This window comes from Chiloscyllium plagiosum, unplaced genomic scaffold (assembly GCF_037043375.1).
Source record: "Chiloscyllium plagiosum isolate Xiang-an unplaced genomic scaffold, Cpla_swu_hap1 HiC_scaffold_25, whole genome shotgun sequence".
NCBI lineage: Eukaryota > Metazoa > Chordata > Chondrichthyes > Orectolobiformes > Hemiscylliidae > Chiloscyllium > Chiloscyllium plagiosum.
The window spans coordinates 59347444-59367197 of record NW_028270163.1 but is presented as its reverse complement, the minus strand read 5'-3'; the positions used below and the strand labels follow the sequence as shown (position 1 = coordinate 59367197).

The following is a 19754-nucleotide window of genomic DNA, read 5'->3' as shown; positions in this document are numbered from 1 at the left end:
AGAGATAATCATCAGTAATATGGAAACTCTCCCTAAACTCTATCATCGAACATGAAGAGCCTATCACTCTACTAAAGGCCATCTTTGCTCCTTCACAATCTACAGACCCAGAAAATAGCACTGTCTTTTTGCTCTTTCAAAGAAACAGTGCTCCAGGCTAACTTAATATTTATGGTTTATATTTTTAAAATTTAATCAAGAAACAGATTTCAATAAAACATTTAATCAAGAAAGAATCCACTCTACTCACTACTGTGGACTTATGGCAAGGTTACATGTCTAAAAAAAGCTATGCACTTATCTGTTCCTGTGCTGTAAGCTCTCCCACACAGATTCCTCCAAGGTCAGCTGTGAATTTTGCTGTTTGTTAATTTTTCCCAGATGCACTCCGATGTCCAGCGATATATGAACTCAAACAGCAAAGGCAGTAACTGCAGATTCACTGCTGTGTCAGTTAGCAGTGTGGGTTTCTTTCACTCTCTCCCTCATTGACCATGTGGTCACTGCCTTTTGTCTGTCTCGCTCCCTTTTAAAAGTGCTGTTGTTTTGACTTTTTTCCCCAAAGTTCCAAAAGAATGCAAGAGCATATAAAACAGTAATTGCTGCTCCTGGAATTCGAGGAAATCACCTACAATACCTAAAATACCTCAAAATAAAAGCAGCTCTTACAGCCACAATGTTTTCCTATCCTCCATCTTGGATTACTCAGAATCTTGTGTTGGATACTTTTTAAAATTTGGGGCAATACCTTTAGCCTTGCTTTAAGCCCTAGGTAGTAGAATTGCTGTCTCTGGTGATGAGTGGAATGGAAAAGGAGAATTTATGTAGATAAAGGTTAACAGTCTAATCTGCACTAAAGTAGAGCACCTTTGTGGTAATTAAGCGCTGATGTTAATGGACCCACACTTAGTGTACCTTCAACTATATGGTGTCTATGCTCTCTGTTCAGCTGATTGTTGGCTCCTTCATTGTCATGGGCACGTGTTTTTCTGCTGTAAAGTGCAAAGTCTTGCTTAAAGCTTCAGTGCAGTTGAAGGTGATATCTTTGGTACGAGATTTAATTCACGACATCATCTGCTGTGGATATAAAAGGTTACAGGAGATGATCTTGAACAAGAGTTTGGCATTTACCCCAGCCAATATCAGTCTATAAAATGGCATCACTTCTAAAGCAAAAAAAATCTGATAATAGTTCTGTCTCTTGAAAATTGAAGACTTCTGATTTGAATTTCACACAACAAAATCTCAAGAAGGTATCAGAATGGATTCCTGTTGTGAATTGAGTTATCTTGATCTTGGGCAGGAACAAGTCGTCAGTTTGCCACGGGTAGCCTTCTAACCCCAGAGTTAGAAGGAGGACAAAGCCAGTGGTATTCCGGCTCCATTCACATTTGCTAGAAACCTTTAAGTAAACATATTGGGAAGACTGTGGAATCGGATTCAATGGTGATGCCACCCTGACTGCCATTAGCAAGGTGTTCAGTTTGTGTCATATACCAGGGGAGGCAATGGCCTAGTGGTATTATCGCTGGACTTAATCCAGAGACCCAGGAAATGTTCTGGGCACCTGGGCCATGGTAGATGGTGGAAATTGAATTCAATAAATATCTGGAATTAAAAGTCTAATAATGACCATGAATCTATTGTCGATTGTCAGAAAAATCCATTTGGTTCGCTAATGTGGTTGACTTTTAACTGCCTTTTGGATAATTGGGGAAGGGCAAAAATACTGGCCTATCCAATGATTCCCTCATCCTGTGAATGAATTTTAAAAAAAGTTGTTACCAACAGCAAGGATGGGAGAATAACAAAGGGGGTGGAAAGAACAAAAAGAGCATGATGGTTGTGCACATGTATGGACGTACCTTTGGTTTTGTATTTGAAGCAGGTATGTGAACTGATATCGTATCATGTTATGTTTTATACTGTCCCACTAGCTGAACATTCTTGCTGTCCCAAGATGAGATGGGCACTTCAGCTTTAGTAAATTATTGCACACTAAAATGATGCTGGCTATTTTACAGGTTACTCCAAAATTCCTTTCAAATGGTTCGACTACCTTAGGGAGACGGGATCTGTTGCAGCACCTGTCAAACTGTTCAACAAGGTGAGAGGATGTGTTGTCAGAGATGACTTCTTCCACTTTCACCTTCTGCCTGCATTCAAAAATTGGCATTGAGGAGCTCTCTCTTGAAAGAGTAGCTTTGAATTTTTATTGACAGTTGTCTATTTTAAGCTAATGTGTGTTTGTTTTTTCTGGCCATTTCTATGTTGTGACCTTGACGGTAAAGTTGAAATTGCTACTGAATTTTCAGATAATCTCTCATCAAGAAAATTAAGGTTCTATTTGCATCAATGGGAGATTGTGCATAAACCCGTGGGGCTGCTTGGATAGCCATCAGAACATTGGGTTTATTTGATTAGACTTGCTTTGCAGTATGGAGTCATATGAACTAGGTGGAGCCAATGTTTGATCTCAGATGTACAGAGTTTGTTAATCTCATGGCAACAAGTCTCCTCACTGTAAGGGGAAGCAAAAGTCTGATCAACAGGTTAGTTGTTGCAGATATTTTAATTATTACAGTGGAATAGACATGTGTACAGCTGTTAACAGCCTCTGCTATAACACCTACAATCAGCTATAATAACTATAAATCATTCTATACTTATGGTTGACTAACACACAAACATAGGAGCAGAGTAGCCCATTCAACCCTTCGAGCCTGCTCCACCATTTCTTATGATTATGGTTGAACATCCAACTCCATAGTCTGCTTTCAGTTTTCCCCAAGTGCTTTAACCAATTACTTCTTGAAATCATAGAACATGTTGGCCTCGAATGGTATGCATGATCGTGAATTCCACAGGCTCACCACTCTGGCTGAAGAATTTTCAGATCATCTCTGTCTTAAAATGTTTATCCCTAATGCTGAAATGATGACCCTTTAATCTGGACTCTCTTGTTATCAGGAACATCTTTCATGCATCTGACATGTCTCGTCCTGTTTGCATTTTATAAGCTTATATGAGATTACCCCCTCGATCCCCTCAACTCATCCTTCTAAACTGAGTACATTCCTACTTGACTTGATCTCTCCTCCTGTCAATTCTGCCATCCCAGGAGTCAATTGGTAAATTTCTCTGCACTCACTGTACAACGAGAATATAGTTCTTCAGATAAGGACACCAAAACGCGAAACAATATTCCAGGTGTGTCCTCACCAATATCCTGTATACTTGCAGTAAGATATCCCTGGACTCACCCTCTTGCCATTAAGACCAACATACGTTACTGCTTGCTGCACCTGAGCACTTAGTTTCAGAGACTGATACATGAAGACATCCAGGTCTCATTGAACATTTTCCTCTCTCTTAGCAGCTGTTCAAATAATCTGCCTTCCTATTTTTGCTACCAAAGTGAATAACTTCACGTTTTTCCAAATTATACTGCATCTGCCAGACATTTACCCATTCACTCACCTTGTCCAAATCTATGCATCCTCCTCACAGCTCACCCTTCCACCAGCAAATTTCCTTCCTTACTATTATTAATTTCCCCTTTAACCAACAGTGCAATCCCAGCATCTTTTTCCTTCTAGTCTGTCCTCCCCAAATATTGTGTACTCCTGAATATTCAGTTCCCATACCCTGATCACCCTGCAGCTATGTCAGTAATCCCATCCATATCATACCATTACATCTATTTGTGCAACTAATTCATCCACTGTATTGTGAATGTTCGGAGCATTGCGGCTTATCTTTATGATGTTACTTATTGCATTTCAATTGTTTTTCACTTTTGGCTCTGTTTGATTCTTGTCCTCCTTGCCCTTGATTCACCTTGCTTTGACTCCTTGCATAGATTCTCATCCTCATGCCATTTTAGTTTAAACCTTCCCTAACCATATGAGCAAATACCTTGCTGAGGACATCAGTCCCGGCCCTGCTCATGTATAATCCATCTGGTTTATAGTGGTCCCACCTCCCCCAGAACTGATCCCAATACCCCAGGAACCTGAATACTTTCTCTCACGCCATCTCTTCAGCCACATATTTCTAATATATCCTGCTGTTTTTACTGGGACTGGCATATGTCACTGGTAGCAATCTTAAGATCCCTGCCTTCTGAGATCCTACTTTTCAGCATGTTTCCTAATGCCATGTATTTTGCTTCTAAGACCACATCCTTTTTTCTCTCATACCTATTTCATTCCCAACTGCTAGCACCTGGCCCATATCCCTCCAAACCCTTCCTATTCATATACCCATCCAGATGCCTTTTAAATGTTGCAATGTGTACCAGCCTCCATCACTTCCTCTGGCAGCTCATTCCACACACGCACCACTCTCTGCATCAAAAAGTTGCCCCTTAGGTTTCTTTTACATCTTACTCTCACCCTGAACCTATGCCCTCTAAGTTCTGGACTCATGGCCATTGGCTGTTTGTCCTCTTCCCTCCAGAAGGTCCTGTAGCAACTTTGAGGCATTCTTGACTCTAGCACCAGGAAGGCAACATAACCCCAGAGTGGTGTCCAATTCCTTTAAAATTGAATCTGAACTAAAACATGCCCACATCTTTTACTACTACTCTGTGCAATGGAGCCAACCATGGTGCAACACATTTGGCTCTTTGTGTTTTCCCCACTGACGCTGTTCACCTCAACAGTATCCGAAGCAGAACATCTGTTTTGCAAGGGGAATAGCCACAGGAGATCTTATACTGCCTGCCTCATCCTTGTGCTCTGCTTGGTCATTACACATTCCCTTCCAGCCTGGGAAGTCTTCGCCCTCAGTGTGACCACCTCCCTCAGCTTTGTAGATGCTGCATAGTGTTCCCAGCCACTACTCTGAAACTCAGCCTTCCAGGAGCTGCAGCTAGAGACACTTTTCTTCCTGCACACATGCTGCAAATGTTCCTAGCTTCCCAAATCTAACAGGAAGAGCACACCACAGCTTTGAGCTCTCCTGCCATGATTTGCCCCTTTTACTTTTAAATCTTTTGGAAGATGCTTAATATCAAATCATATTGTTTCATCTAGGGTCCTTACTCCTTGGTCCATTGGTCACTATTGAATATAGCACTTATAAATTATAAATCGCAAAACAATGCCAAAAGCACTTGTTGCCCTCTCCACCAAATTCCCATAAAGCTCAAATTCTAGAATGTGCGCACACTCTAGCTATGGCTCACTCTCGATATATTCTCTCCAAACTGCTTACTGAGAACTGTGAAGCTTACTTGTACTTGCTGAAACTGGAATGTGTGAAACCTGTGTTGTGTTCCCAGAGGCAGCCTGGACCCACAGAACTGACCCCTGCATTTGGCGTTGTTTGCAGAGTAATATTTTTGAAAGGGTTTTCCAAATCATTAATTTCCAGCTTTCCCTGTGAACGCAGGAAGTTCCAAACCATGGCTTTCGAGTGGGAATGAAATTGGAAGCTGTCGATCTGATGGAGCCGCGCTTGGTGTGTGTGGCGACTGTTACCCGCATTGTCCATCGGCTCCTCAGGATCCACTTTGATGGATGGGAGGATGAATATGACCAGTGGGTAGACTGTGAATCTCCAGATCTCTACCCTGTCGGCTGGTGCGAATTGACAGGCTACCAGCTTCAACCACCAGCATCACAGTGTAAGTTACCAGATTATCCTTTCAAACCCATTGGCAGAATGCCACATGTTTTTATTTCTTCACAGGGTGTGGATGTCAGTGACAATCCCAGCATCTATTACCTATCTAATAACAGCCCGTCCCATTCCACCTCAACAAATATAGATACCTGACAACGCCTGAGCCTGAGGGAAGTTGCATGAGATTGAAACGTGTTGATTTTTTTTTGGGGTGGTAAGCTTCCACATGAACTTGCTAGGCCATTTCAAAGGGCTGGTAAGAGTAGCTACATTGCTGAGAGTCATGTATAGGTCAGGCCCTGTTAGGTGGTAAACTTCCTTCCTTACTGAGCGGGGTATGATTTTACACTTTGGCCATTGTTATTGAGATTGCTCCTTGAGAGACTTATTTCATTAATTCAATTTAAACTCTCCATTCCCACACTTCTCCTTCACTCCTTCCTCAAGCATCTTGCCACCAAGAAAAGCTACATAAGAATCCTACTCATTGACTACAGTTCAGCCTTCAATACTATATTGTCCCCTCGAGACTGATTGATTGATTACGAAACTCGGTGATCTTGAACTAAGCCCTGCTCTCTATAACTGAATCCTCAGTTTCCTGACCCACAGGCCACAACCAGTGAAGATTGGGGATAAAATTTCATCCTCACTAATGCTCAACACTGGAGCTCCCCAGGGGTGCGTACTCAGCCCCATATTGTACTCACTGTATACCCATGATGAGTTGCCAAAAACCAGGCTAATGCCATTTACAAGTTCGCTGATGACACCACCATAGTCGATTGAATCTCTGATGGCGACAAAACAGACTACAGACAGGAGGTGAAAGACCTGGAAAAATGGTGCACCAAGAACAACCTAGCTCTTAATGCCAGCAAAACCAAGGAATTCATTATTGACTTTCGGTGGGATGTTACTCATGCCCCCCCTACACGTTAACAGCTCAGAGGTGGAATGAGTGGAGAGTGTCAAGCGCCTGGGGGTGGTCATCCACAACAAGCTTTCTTGGACTATTCATGTGGATGCACTGGTTACAAAGGCCCAACAACGTCTCTTCTTCCTCAAGCAGCTGAGGAAATTTGGCATGACGGTAAATACCCTTGCCAACTTTTATAGGTGCGCCATCAAGAGCATTCTGTTTGGATGTATTGATACCTGGTATGGCAACTGTACCTTTTAGAGTGTGGTGAACTTGGCCCGGGCAATCACGAAGGCTAACCTCCCATCTATCGAATCCATCTACCAGGCTCACTGTCAAGGAAAGGCCGCCAGCATTCTCAACGATCCATCCCCCACCCTGGCAATGCTTTTCTACAACCTCTACCACCGGGGAGAAGGTACAGAAGCCTGAACACACGCACCAGCCGGTTTCGTAATAGTTTCTACCCTACTATTAGAATACTGAATGGACTCTCAAACTCTTAACATTTTCCTGTACCTGTGTTTTGGTTTTTACCGTTGTATACCTATTATTTACTTAGCTATGCTATTTAACTCTGATCTGTCTGTATTGCTCGCAAGACAAAGCTTTTCACTGTGCCTTGGTACACATGATGATAAATTCAATTCAGTCCACAGTATGATCCAATCTCGGGTTTCACATTATTAGTCCAAGGTCTTGAGTTCAATCGTAAAAGCATTCTATTACCGTTTTTGTTTGAAACTGCAATTTTCCAGATCTCACCTGGGCTCCATGATCCTCCCCAGGCATTGCTTCACTTTCTGTTCCTTTTAAAGACCCTGTTAAGATTCACCTTTTTGTCCAAACTGTTTTGTCTGATTACCCCTTGATGAAGAGCCTTAGGAATTTTTTTCTGTTAAAAGTGATGTATTCAAGTTATTGATGATTTTGGTGAAATGGGAAATGGCTGCTCTGTACGCATTATGCCTGAGTTTCTGTGGGTTGTTCTCATCCCCTTGACCTTCCTCAACTGGGGTGTTGATATATAATTCTCCAAGATCATCAGAGTCTGGTTTTCTGTCTGTTTGGAGCTGTACTTTGCCAGTGGAGATGTGAGAGTCCTGGTTTGTGAACTGAACGTTGCTTCTTCCTGGCTTGTGTCTCTTAAATTGCTTTCCTGTTTCACTTCCAGCCTCGAGGGAGAATCAGGCCAATGTGATGAAGAAGAAAAAAGCAAAGTCCAGCCAGTACAAGGGACACAAAAAAAGTAGGCTTTCGGTTTTTATAGATTTTTTTTCCCTGTTTTTGGTTATTCTGTTCTTAAACTAGTATTTAGTTCATCAGAAATATGCTGAACACCTTGAAGGTTAGAATTTATTTCTCAGGAATTTGTGATTTGTAAATATTCAGATGTGAAAAGGTGACATCCTTCCAAATCTTGCATGGAGCTCAGCCTGTGCATTGAGTTGGAAGGAGTGTATTTCGGGGTAAACTGGGCTTAATGCTGGATGTGATTCTCCCTCCAGACAGAGAGCGGAGGCCTAGTGATTCCAAACATAATCTTTCATGGTTGGTATTGGTCTTTGACCACTTTGGTCATTCCTTAGAGGAGTTTTTAAATCACATCCCTTAACTAAACGCAGCAAAACACAATCTACTGGCTGTGAAATATATTGGGATGACCTGAGAGTGTTCACAGGTACTTCTGCAGCAGGTGGGGCTTCTAGCTTAGAGTTAGGGACACTGCCACTCCTGACAGAGTTAATAGAAGTTCTTCCCTTGGTGAGGTTTTCTGTTGTGATCTTTCTAATTGACTCTCTGATAGTGTTTGAAATAGCTCGGTTCAGTGTATACAGTGCTCCCCAGCTTCAGCTGAAATCTGCCAGAAAACAGTTTGTTCATTGAGTATGATAATGTTGCAAATGATGTGTCATATCAGTGTGTGTGTATGTGTGTATACCTGCTCTAATTGTGATTAACAGCATCTGATACTATTTAAGGAAAGATTGGAATAAAGAAATAAGGACCAATTTCCTACGAGCTGTTGGTGATGCTGTGGTAGAGCCCCCATCTCTGAACCAAAAGGTCGAGGTTCAAATCCCAGCTGCCCCCCAAATGAAAAGTATTATAATCTGTCTGAACGGGCTGGTTTTAAAATAGCTGTAAGAATCAGTTTCATTTGGGAGTGGTTGGTCTGTGGATGGGAAATGTAGTCTGCACTCAGGTTGCACAAGACATTGTAAATAAACCAATGTAGAGGACACTCTGGCTCCTGCTTCATCTTTCACCAGATGAATATTAATCAGTGTCCATCTCCTTAGTCCAAACAGAGCACATCCCTCAGGACTGAATTTTATTCCTGCCTACAGGACCAATTCAGCATTAGGCACCCTGTTTAAAAATGAGATCCATTAACGATTATTAGCATTGGATAGCATTAGAGTAGGCTAACTTATTGCATGATGAAGAACAGCAATACAGCTTTCGTGGACTGAGTGGCCTGTATCTAACTGGTATATGATTTTATGGCTGTCCAGTGAAAAGAGTGGGACCTATTCGGTATGTGTCAGTGGATGAAGAATGAGATTGTCAGTAATAGGAAGGGTTTAGAGGGATATGGGCTAAGTGCTGGCGAATGGAGTTAGATTAGATTAGGATACCTGGTCAGCATGGTTGAGTTGAACCAAAGGATCTGTTTCTGTGCTATACATCTCTATGACTCTATAAAGTGACAGGTTAGTAACCACAATTTGGGGGTGAATGGATGGCACAGTGGTTAGCGTTACCTCGTAGCACCAGGAACCCAGGTTCGATTCCACCCTCAAGCAACTGTCTCTGTGGAGATTAGGGGGATTGGCCATGCTAAATTGCCCATAGTGTCCAGGGATGTGCAGGCTAGATGGATTGGTCATGGGGAAATGTAGGGATAAGGGATGGGTCTGGCTGAGATGCTGTTTGGATGGTTGGTGTGAACGTGGTAGGCCAAATGGCCTGCTTCCACACAGTAGGGATTCTATGTGTGCTCTTGCCAAAAGGTTTGTTTAAAATCTTGACAAACAGGGTGAGTAGGAACAAACCAACATCTTTGAAACCTCCCATGTTATGAAATCTGCAATTTCACTCATGCTGTCATCTGGGGAGGAGGCAGGGTTGTAACCCAGTTATTCTCTTAGGGAATGTGTATGTGAGCAATGGAATCTGGTTTTACAGTAATGGATTTTTAGCACATCTGTGTTATGTTGTTGGCCGTTGGTAAAACGAGCACCATTGAACTTCATTACTCTGAGAGAGGGTTTGCAGGGTGCCTCATTTCACTTAGCATTAACATCAGCTTGTGGTACTTTGACCTGATCCTGTTCATTGTTGAAAATTGGCATTGAATTTTGCTATTTCCAGCCCATCTGTCTCTTCCTGCTGGTAAATTCACACCAGCTCTGCCTTTGTACTATTTCTTCCGAGTCATCATTTTGGAACAACTACCTTTGGCCACCTTGGTCGAGACTATTCATGGTGAATGTTTGGGAAATACTGATACACAGAAAGGGAAATGTTGCACTATGCAAGTGACATGTAACAGGAAATGCTCATCACTGAACAAAATGGTGCTTGAAATCTGAAGTGGAGATGTTCCTCATGCTTTGCAGTGACATGAGTTGGGAAATGGGGCAGGTAGCTTGGTACAACAAAGCAACCTGAGTAAAAGTCTGCTCTTGTCTGGGTTGCCTGGGCTGATTGTTTTGGCCTGTGTCCACAGCTTTGTTGTGTTAGATTTAGCTGCTTCACAAGAGTTCAGTAAATCCCAGAGGCAGCTCCTAATTATTTATTCAGTCATTGCTGGTGAATAATTTTGCTTCAATAAATGAAGTTTTGGAGAAAGTTTTAGTTTCTGGAGTAGAAGTTTTTGTTTTGAAGACTGTCATTTGAAGGCATTTTTTCTTCTGAGTTTGATGGTCTGACAGACTGTTGATGTGAGTAGGATCATAGCCTATCCTGATCCTGTCCTTTATCCAATGTCTGCACATTCAGGAGGGTCAGGGATTGATCAGAATGTACTTGATTGTGTGGTGGAACCTATCAGCAAGTTTGCCTGAACTGTGAAGGAAGGGCTGGGGGACTTCTTTAGAACTTTGTTCTTCCCTTGATGTCACAATTACAGTGGAGTGAAGCCCCCAAAGAAGTGTTTAAATATTAATGACTAAAGTAGTTAGGCCACGGTATAGAATTATTCAGAATCTCTGAATAAATGAGTGCGCTCACACCAAGGCTGTACAGAAAAGACTCTCATACCAAGGCAGTGTAGTGCTGGCTTTACTTTGTATCTAACCCTGTGCTGCACTGTCCTGGGAGTGCTGGATGATCACACTGTAGAAGGAACTTTTGTCTGTATCTGATCATTTCCTCCTGTTCAAATTGAGAGTAATTATTTTTCATTCTATGAATAGCTATAATCAAGCAGAGTGTGAAGTATTCCTTTCTTTTCCCAAGAACACATCATAGGAAACATTGAGTAAAGCTCTTATTTTCATTCAGCATATTGAGCATTCAAAATCTGTTTCACAGTGAGGATTTATCATGTGTGAACCAGAGAGATGGTGGAAGTCCAATAACTGTCTGATGGTCCCCTCCCCCAGCTGCCTGCATGCTTTAAAGCAGGCATCATCACACAACAAGGGAGTTTGGACAAGGATGTTTGGTGACAGTTGATTTTGCTTTTTGTTCAATACTGAGCACATTGCATGGAAGCCACCAACTCTGGCCAACAGAACAAATGCAGAACATTTCCTTCAAGAGTAGTTGGGCCTCAGCAAGGTCCAGTTATAGGTTAGTCACACTGAGCCCTATTGCCTCTGTATTTTAATAAGATTGATAGCAAATGTAGTGCAGACATTTAGAATGCTGTAATGAGAGCTTAACAAAGTTTGACCTGATGTTTAGAGAGGAAGAATCGAGTTGGGAAGAAGCCGGTCAGTTTGCCGATCCTGCCTCTGAGTGGCGGGACGCGCAGCAGTTTTTCTGCGGATGATGAATTGACTCCTCCATACCGAACTCTTCCAGTCCAGGCAGCCTCAGAGGCCCACGTGCCTCCCAGCACTAGCAGGCAGGTCAATGCTGGGCTCAGAACAGGTAATCTCATGGTTGTAATATGAAAGGAGTCGTTTGATATAGTTAATCCCATTCCAAGTATCCCCATTTTAATGTTGAAACACAGGATTTGGAAATATATGGTGGATGTTTTCCCACCCTGTACACAGCACAACAAACAGAGTAGAGGAAATCTGTGTATAGTCCCCCAAGCCTGCCCCATCATTCAGTACTATCATGGCTGTTCTTCAGCTTCCTATTCCATTTCTTCAACATCTGTCCATATTTGTTGATTCCCTGACAATAAAAAAAAACTTGCGTTCTCGTGCGCTCAGCCTTCAGTATGTTCAGTGATGGAGCATTTGCTGGGGGTGGAGAAATCAAAAGATTCACAAATCCTTTGAATGAAGGAATTTCTTTTGTGAATAATCAGCTGCTCCTTGTGAGATTCTGCCCTTGGTTTTCTAGGTTCCCCAGTCAGGGGTAACAGTGACTCCATGTCAAGCCCTTTCAGAATCTTGGATTTTCATGTGATTACTTTTTATGTTTCTAAACTCCAGAAAGTATCGTAAAAGCAAAAAAAAACTGCAGATACCTGAAATCTGAAATAAAAACAGCAAGTGCTGAAGAAGCTGCAAGACTGGCAGTATCTGTGGAGACAGAAACATTTCCTGTTCTGAGTCTGATATGACTTGTTCAGAAATATAGACCCAATTAAGTCTGCTGTCATTACTCAAACTCAGAGTGAACCTTTACCACCTCCAAATACAAGTATATCCACCCTTGTATATAGAGCTCAAATGTGCACACAGTAACTGTACGGTGGCTCCAATATACAAGTGGCACATGGCTTCACTTTGATGCCCAGTCTATTTGCAGAGAAGCCTAGTTGAGGCTTCAGCACTAATCCTTGCAACACTTCATTAGTCACAGCCTGCCAACATGGCACAATCCCTGTTTATGGCAACTTCACTTCCTAATCTTAACATTACACTGCCTATAGTGTAATTCAATGAGCCCCCATCTTGTGTTTTGACATTTAAGTGACATCTTACAGAATGTCTTTGAAAACTCAAGTATACGACATCCTCTGGTTCCCCTATATCTACGTTCGACTTCTCAAAAGCTAATATATTTATCAAACACTATTTTTGATCGAGGAGAGAGTTGAGAATTTTAGGATCGGGCAGAAAAGTGGTAATAAGGCCAAAATTAGATTAGATTAGCTTAGACATTTAGTGTATCATATCTAGAAAGATATAATAAAAAGGGTTTTGTCGCCACAGTAAAGTGCCATTTGAGTTACAAAAAAGTACTTTATTTCTCTCGGCCTTAACATGACTTTAGGAAAGGAAATATTACTATCTCATCCAATAGGACTGATGTCTATCCTATACCAGGAGCCTCTCAGATTATGCTTATCTATGATCCTGTAATGTGATGGCTATTTGTCCGTGGACAGTATCACCACCAAACCTGTTGCTGTGCTGGCCAAGCATCTACAGAGCCAGATTGGTGTCACTGAGAATGGAGATCCCAGGCTACATTGTTGGAGACCACAGCACCCAATGTTATGACCTCAGCTGATGCTGTTACTCTTACTGAACAAGACAGATCCCAGAATGAAAACTACCTCGATAATAACAACATGAAAATAGGAGGTAAAGTGGGCTATTTGGCTGTTAGAGCATGCTCCTCCATTCAGTATAATGGCGGGTGATTTCCACTCCTCTTGTTTTCTCCCCATAGCCTTTAATCCCTTTAGCTCCAAGAACTACAGCCTGCCTGTGTTTACTCCGTCTAGTCCTGCTAAAACTAATTGGGTCATCTGAGATCCATCTGCTCAGTTCGTCCAAATCAGACTGAAACATCTATGCATCTTCCTCACAGTTCACACGTCACGTATTGTGTGCAATCTTGAAGATATCACATTAAGTTCTTCATTTAAATTATTCATATATATTGTGAATACCCAAGGTCTAAGGACTGATCCCTGCCACTTGGAAAAAGATCAATTTGTTCCTTTTTTTTTGTTTCGTGTCTGCCAGCCAGTTCTCTAATTGCGCCAGTGCACTACTCCCAGTTCTTTGTACTTGAGCTTGACTTGCTAATCTGTTACATGGAACCTTCTTGAAACCTTCTGATGGTCCAAGTAAACCATATCCACTGGTTCCCCCTCATCAATTCTACCAGTAACATCCTTTTAAATTTCCAATAAATGGAAATCAAGCGTGATTTCCATTTTGTAAATCCATGCTGACTGTGTCCGATCCTATGACTATCTTATATTTTAATGTGACCGTCCTTTACTGAAACACAGGAACGTTCTGCTACATTTAACTATAAAATAGAAGTTTATTATACAGTGGAAATAAAATAAAACACACCAAGCTATCTCAGTAATACGACTTGAAATATTTCGAAATACATGGCAAATAAAATTCAATTTGGTCCCCAAAACAGCCACTTCACAGTTACCAGGGTTCTTTTCCTTAATCCTCTGGAATGTAACTGCTTTTTCTTCCTCAGTTCTTGTCCTGTGACCTCAGACATCCTCAGCTTTGAGTAACCAACCAATTGTAGCCAAATACTCCTCTTCTGGAAGTTTTCACAAAATGGACTCTCTTACTGATTGTAATTTATTTCCAAAACTCTTCTGAACAAGACTAACCTAGTTTATTATTAAATCCCTTAATTAAAAACACAACACCTAAAAACTGTTCAAATCATTTTTTTAATAAAAAGCCACACCTTTCATCACACCAGATGATTGTTAAAACAACTGCAGAACCACATTAACCAAGCTGTTCCTAACTGCCTCCCTACAGTGAAGCTGCTGCTCCTAACCCTGCCCTTGTTTGCACTTGTTTCCTTGCAGTATGTAATGTTTCAGTCTAATGTTAAAACTTTACATGTGCAAACAGTAGGCATTCGGAGCCCACAGTGAGATGTTTGAGTAGTCCTAGGATGTTCCTTCCATTGTTCCTCCTAAGTCTGTTCCCCAGTTCACCTGTAATATCTGCTCTCTGACTAACTTTGGAACTCCCCTTGTGGAAGGAAGGTGAGATGTGTTGTTGTCATGGTTTCTCTGTTCTGAAGTCAGATCCTGACTGTTGAGATACACAGTCCAGTTCAGCAATGGATTGGAATCATACAGCAATGGTCTTCAGTTTGACTGACTATTTTATATTTTTGGTTTTGTCCAGTACATGTGCCATTTTCCACACTCTGTGCATCGGGAATACGTAGCCTGACCTGATGAAACACGGTAAATCGTCCAGCATCACCACTGTAGTTTTCCTTTGTCCCTTAGCCATAACGGGATTGAGGATTAGGAATCTTGATGTGTTCTCTTACAGACATCTGCTTGTCCGCCCCCACCCCAAAAACTGGTAACTTGGAGTCACTTTTCCTGCCCTCAGCCAGTGTCTCCTCCTTGCACTGCACAGCTGTTGTCATCCTGGGTTAGGAACTGCTTTGAAATACAGTTTGTTTTGTATTTGATGGTCAGTTGGTGATGAGTGCTGTCTTGTGCCCCTTGGGCTAGTCACGAGATGATGGGTCATGTGTATGAGTAGCTTGGTGTGCTGACTGGTGTGATTTCCCTGTGTCTTTCAGCAAGCAGCAGTAAACACCGAGATATCATCATCTGGTGACCAAAGGCTGCTGCCATCTCTCCACGGCGTTTACTGGCAGCTACCAGGTGGGTGGAAAACCAGGAGGAATTTCACAAGCAGCAACTCTCTGCGTTCTACCAGTTTTGCAATGCCATGCTCATAGTTGTGTGATGGCAGAGGGATGTTGAACAGGCAGCTGTGTTGTGGGTCTGTGAAATTGGGGATTACGAAAGGTCACCTGAGCTGGGAAGAGGCTGTGATCCTGTTTGCTGTGTGGGGCTGGATTGGATTATGATGGAAAGGAATGGGATAGGATTATTTCTGGAAACTAGCTCCAAATGTAGAGTCTGAGCTGTGCCCAGCTGTGAATCAGTGCTCCCATGCCTGGAGCTGCCAGCAATCTCCATGTACAGAATGCAAGCTCAGTCTCCATCTTGGCTGCAGGGGCAGGGGGCAGAACAAGTGAACGGTCTGTTGGGTTCTCAAGTTTGAGAACGAGGTGGAGTTGGGAATGTGAGTGTTTGACTGCTGTAAGATGTACAGCAATATTCATTTTAGAATGTGGGTATGGGATTGTTGGTGCTCATAAACTTGACCTTTCTGCAACAACAACTTCTGTGAGGTTCTGTCATTTAAATTCTTTATTTGCTGGCAATTATTTGGTCAATTCATTACGCTTTTTTAACAAAATGTCACTCTCCTAACCTTCCAATAAAATGGGGATGATTTTACAAAGTTGAGCAGATTCTTAGTCAGAACCTGTTGTCGCTGGAAGTGCTGCTTTGCCCTGCAGCGCCACCACCAGGCAAGCTGACTGCTCTGCTCTTACAGTCTCCAATGGGTACGAAGAGGAGGAAGTTAGTTCTTTAGCATAAGACTCAGTCTTTTCTCAGAGAAACCTCATTTCCTGATGTTGATGCTTGTCCACAAGTAGAACTCGCATTGCTTCCCGCCTGGTTCTCCTAAAGTGAAACCAACAGTACTGTGCTATCCAATTCACTCTGGCATCTTGTCACTGATTGTGATTATGGTTGGTGTGGGGTCACATTCTACAGCTCCCCCTCAATTGTTTTTATTTTCATTTTCCTTCCAATATTTCTGCTGCTTGCAGAATTAGATGATCTGCCCTGTTGCCTTATTTAGCTGAACCTTGAACTGAGAAGCAGAGTCTCAGTTCCAGCTCCTCTTGCATGGAGCAGAGGGAAGGAGGAAACTTGCCTCTGAAATTATTTGTATTTTGACTTTCCTTCTGTTTTGACCCAAGTGCTGAGGTTTTGTAACCTGTTGTCCTTTTTTTTTCTCTCCCCAGTGATCTCACTGGAGCACAAGGTGAATTTTATGGATGTCACCCGCCGAGTTCTGACTCCTTCACGGTGCCTCCTAAGCAGGAAAGCGAGGTGACGTGGCAGCTAACCCAGCAACCTCGAAGACACGGCCTCCGTGCTTGTATCAAGCATGGATGCTTGACTGAAGCATCTGCTCTTTTTAATCAGTTGGATCCCAACATGGGAGCAGTTCACCACAGGTCCTGCAGGCTGTGATAGCGAGAACATGCAGTGATTACTTTTTTTATGTACACTTGGACAGTTCTTTTCTGGTTCAGGATGGGTGATAAGGCTCGAGTTTTTGGTTCCCCTGTTGGACGTTCTTGTATATTGTACTTGAAGTTATTTTACTGGTGGGATGGGAGGGGAGAATGTCTGTTTTTGGTGTTTAATTTTTTAAAATATAAAATGCTCTCATGAGCATTCTGTGATTACATATTCAGGTGAAGTTATGTTAACTTCTGACACTCTGCATCCTCCATAGGCGCCACATGCCAGACTGTTCCACCTCTTCTTCATTTGAGGTTGAACTTTTTATTTGTATAAATATAAAAACCAGAAGAAAACCCCCTCTCAGGAAGTTGATGCCTGGTCTTGCTGACTCTGCCTGTGTGTGTGCATGTGTATCTAGGGTGCAGCCAGTTCTTATCCTCTGAGCCAGTTGTGTTTTATTGTCGAGTACTGAGTGGGCCCCACAAGGATTGAAGTCTTTATACGCAGTAACATTGTTAATTGGTATGGTTCCACATGTTGCTTCTGCAGACTTTGGAGTGACTGTGTTGGTCCTCTCACAGCTCTCTTGTGCTCAACCTCATTTTATTGCTGTTTGATTTTCCTTTTGTTTAACGCTAACGAGGCAATGTTTGAAATGAATGGAGAAGTGTTGCTAAAGAGAGCACCTGAAACCAGCAAATTCTGGGTGGATCACACTGTGATCCAAGTGGCCTGTTATGCTGCAACTTAGTGTTTCTCTTTACCCTTGCTAGGAGTTTGAAAGCATCGTCTAGAGGACAATGTTTAAACTGGCAGCATGACTAATGTGCATTACAGTTTCTTCTCCTGCCCTGGGATGATCAGGGGTGTAGGCAGGTGGTTGGCTGCTTTCAGCTACACCAGTGCTCCCCTGTAATTGGATACTTGGTGAATATGGGGGGGGGGGGGGGGGCAAAGGGACTGTTTGTTGGTGGCCACCTCTCCTTCCCTCCCTTTGCAGCATATCCAAGGAGCAAAGGAGCAGTCAGTAGGCACTTCCACCTTGCCATTGGCTGCTTGAGAGGCTGCTGTGTAAACTGGATTCGCTTCCACTTAGTGGTAGATTCATCGCAAGGAAGATGGCATTCACTTTACCAACAAAATAAACAGGAGACACCCTCATTTTGTTTCTGTCATTGTTAACAAAGGCAACACTAATCTTTTAACCATTGACTGTCTACAGTCAGTTCACCACCTGATCTCTCCTGTGTCGAGGGGTCAGTTTCCCATGGATTGGGAGATGAGGGATGGATAAAAATGCATAACCTGGTCTCTCCAACCCCTATTGCACCCCTCAGCTTTTCGCCAAAATCTTATCTGTGAAGCATCAGATTTCAATGAGATGCTGACATTCTGTCTCTCAAGCAGAGTTTAATGCTGTGCATTGGAATCCAGTGTTCAAGGAAATGGGAGCATACAGAGCGCCACAATAGGCTTTCCACTCTTCCTTTCGAGTGACTGGGTATGGGCATTGAATGGAGTATATGGACACAGCCTTCTGACAGTGTTGTGGTTCAGGCTCTGATCTAGGAGTCTGCAGGATGAAAGGAAAGAACAAGGACAGCTCACTAAATTTGGCTCCCACCTGCAAACCCAATGGAAGATTCCGCTTCCCAATGTGGCTTTCCAGTCAAATTGTCCTGGCTTGTTCACAACATGTGGTTGTTCAGTCCAGGATATTATTGGGTATGTTCTGTGGAACCATCTACTCCAGAGCACAATTTACAATTCAAAGCTTCTTTGAATTTGTAAACATAATTTGACAGATTTGAAACTAACTGACTGACCAATCTGTCATCTCTTGAGTAGATTGGCTGTGGATTCTATTTTTCATAACTTCTCCCTCTTTCTAAACTGAGCTTATCGTCCCAGCCTATTTCTGTATTTGAGAAAAGTTGCAGGGAGTGGGAACTGGATGGAATGGCAGGTTCGTGTTGAATGTGCACCCCACCATCTCCAAGATCAGCAATCTAATCTGCAACCTGCTCTTCCTTCAAAATATTCATTATTGATTCAAAACGCAAACGTATCTAGGCTTGCACACAACCTCTGGTGATCTCATGCATGCTGCAGACTAACCTGTCAGCAGCTTTTTTCTTCACAATGTGAGCTCCTCCCTGATTTTTGTAATATGGTGCTACATGAATCTTTAATATGGATCATTTCTTAAGAGGGATTTTGAGAAACTGTGATTTGATTCAGGAAAATTCTTCTATTCTCTTCCTGTTGGGCAGTCGCACGAATTTTGATAAAATTGCAAAAAGGGAAAAAAAAACATAGTTCCTAGAAATTCTTTTCCTGCTGTTCCTGACACTGAGCAGGACAGCAATGTTGTAGCTAATGGTGGGATTTATACATTGTTTTCTCTATGTATTTTGATAATCTAAATCGATAATTGTACAAATGTAATCTTTCCTTTTTACTTCGTACCGAGGCTATGGACAAGAAGATGCCAGTCTCTCAGCATCTGCATGTCCAAGCAGAGAACTTTTCTGTTTTGTTTTTCAGAAATACTTTTCACTAAACATTAGTTGCATTAGTCACAGCTTTGTGTAAAAAGAAATGAAAATTGTTCACTAAATGGTCATTTTTTTACACTTAATAAAACCTTTTAAATGGATTGTAATCTGTTATTTACTCTGACCAAGGCTACAACCTTTGGATCTGTCTATTAGACAGAAAGCCAGAAGAGGCTTTGTGGACTTTAGACCATAAGAAATAGGAATAGGAGGCGGCTGCTCGACTCCTCGCGCCTGCTGTACCCTTCACTAGGATCGTGGCTGATCCAATATTCCTACATCTGCTTTCCTATATTTTTCCAACAATCTTAGATTGCCTACTTGAGCACAGGTTGACCTATTATCACTCTTCAAATATAGGCAAGCACCCTTCCCCACATCTCTCTATGGCTAAGAGTATCATTAGACCTTAAAATATAATAGC

At 42.2% G+C, this 19754-nt stretch overlaps 1 protein-coding gene across 2 annotated transcripts in view; it reads left to right on the top strand.

Annotated features, from left to right (window-relative positions):
* Window positions 1-19431, top strand: part of mbtd1 (mbt domain containing 1) — a 73829-nt gene extending 54398 nt beyond the window's left edge. The window contains exons 13-17 of one of the 2 annotated variants that reach the window (XM_043715171.2): window positions 2025-2107; window positions 5398-5632; window positions 7728-7802; window positions 15236-15320; window positions 16544-19431. In XM_043715171.2, the coding sequence (XP_043571106.1) occupies window positions 2025-2107; window positions 5398-5632; window positions 7728-7802; window positions 15236-15273 (431 nt within the window). In that variant the 3' untranslated portion in view covers window positions 15274-15320; window positions 16544-19431. The remainder of the gene's footprint in view (window positions 1-2024; window positions 2108-5397; window positions 5633-7727; window positions 7803-15235; window positions 15321-16543) is intronic. The other variant, XM_088000775.1, reaches the window with a different exon arrangement.
* Window positions 19432-19754: the final 323 nt, after the last annotated feature.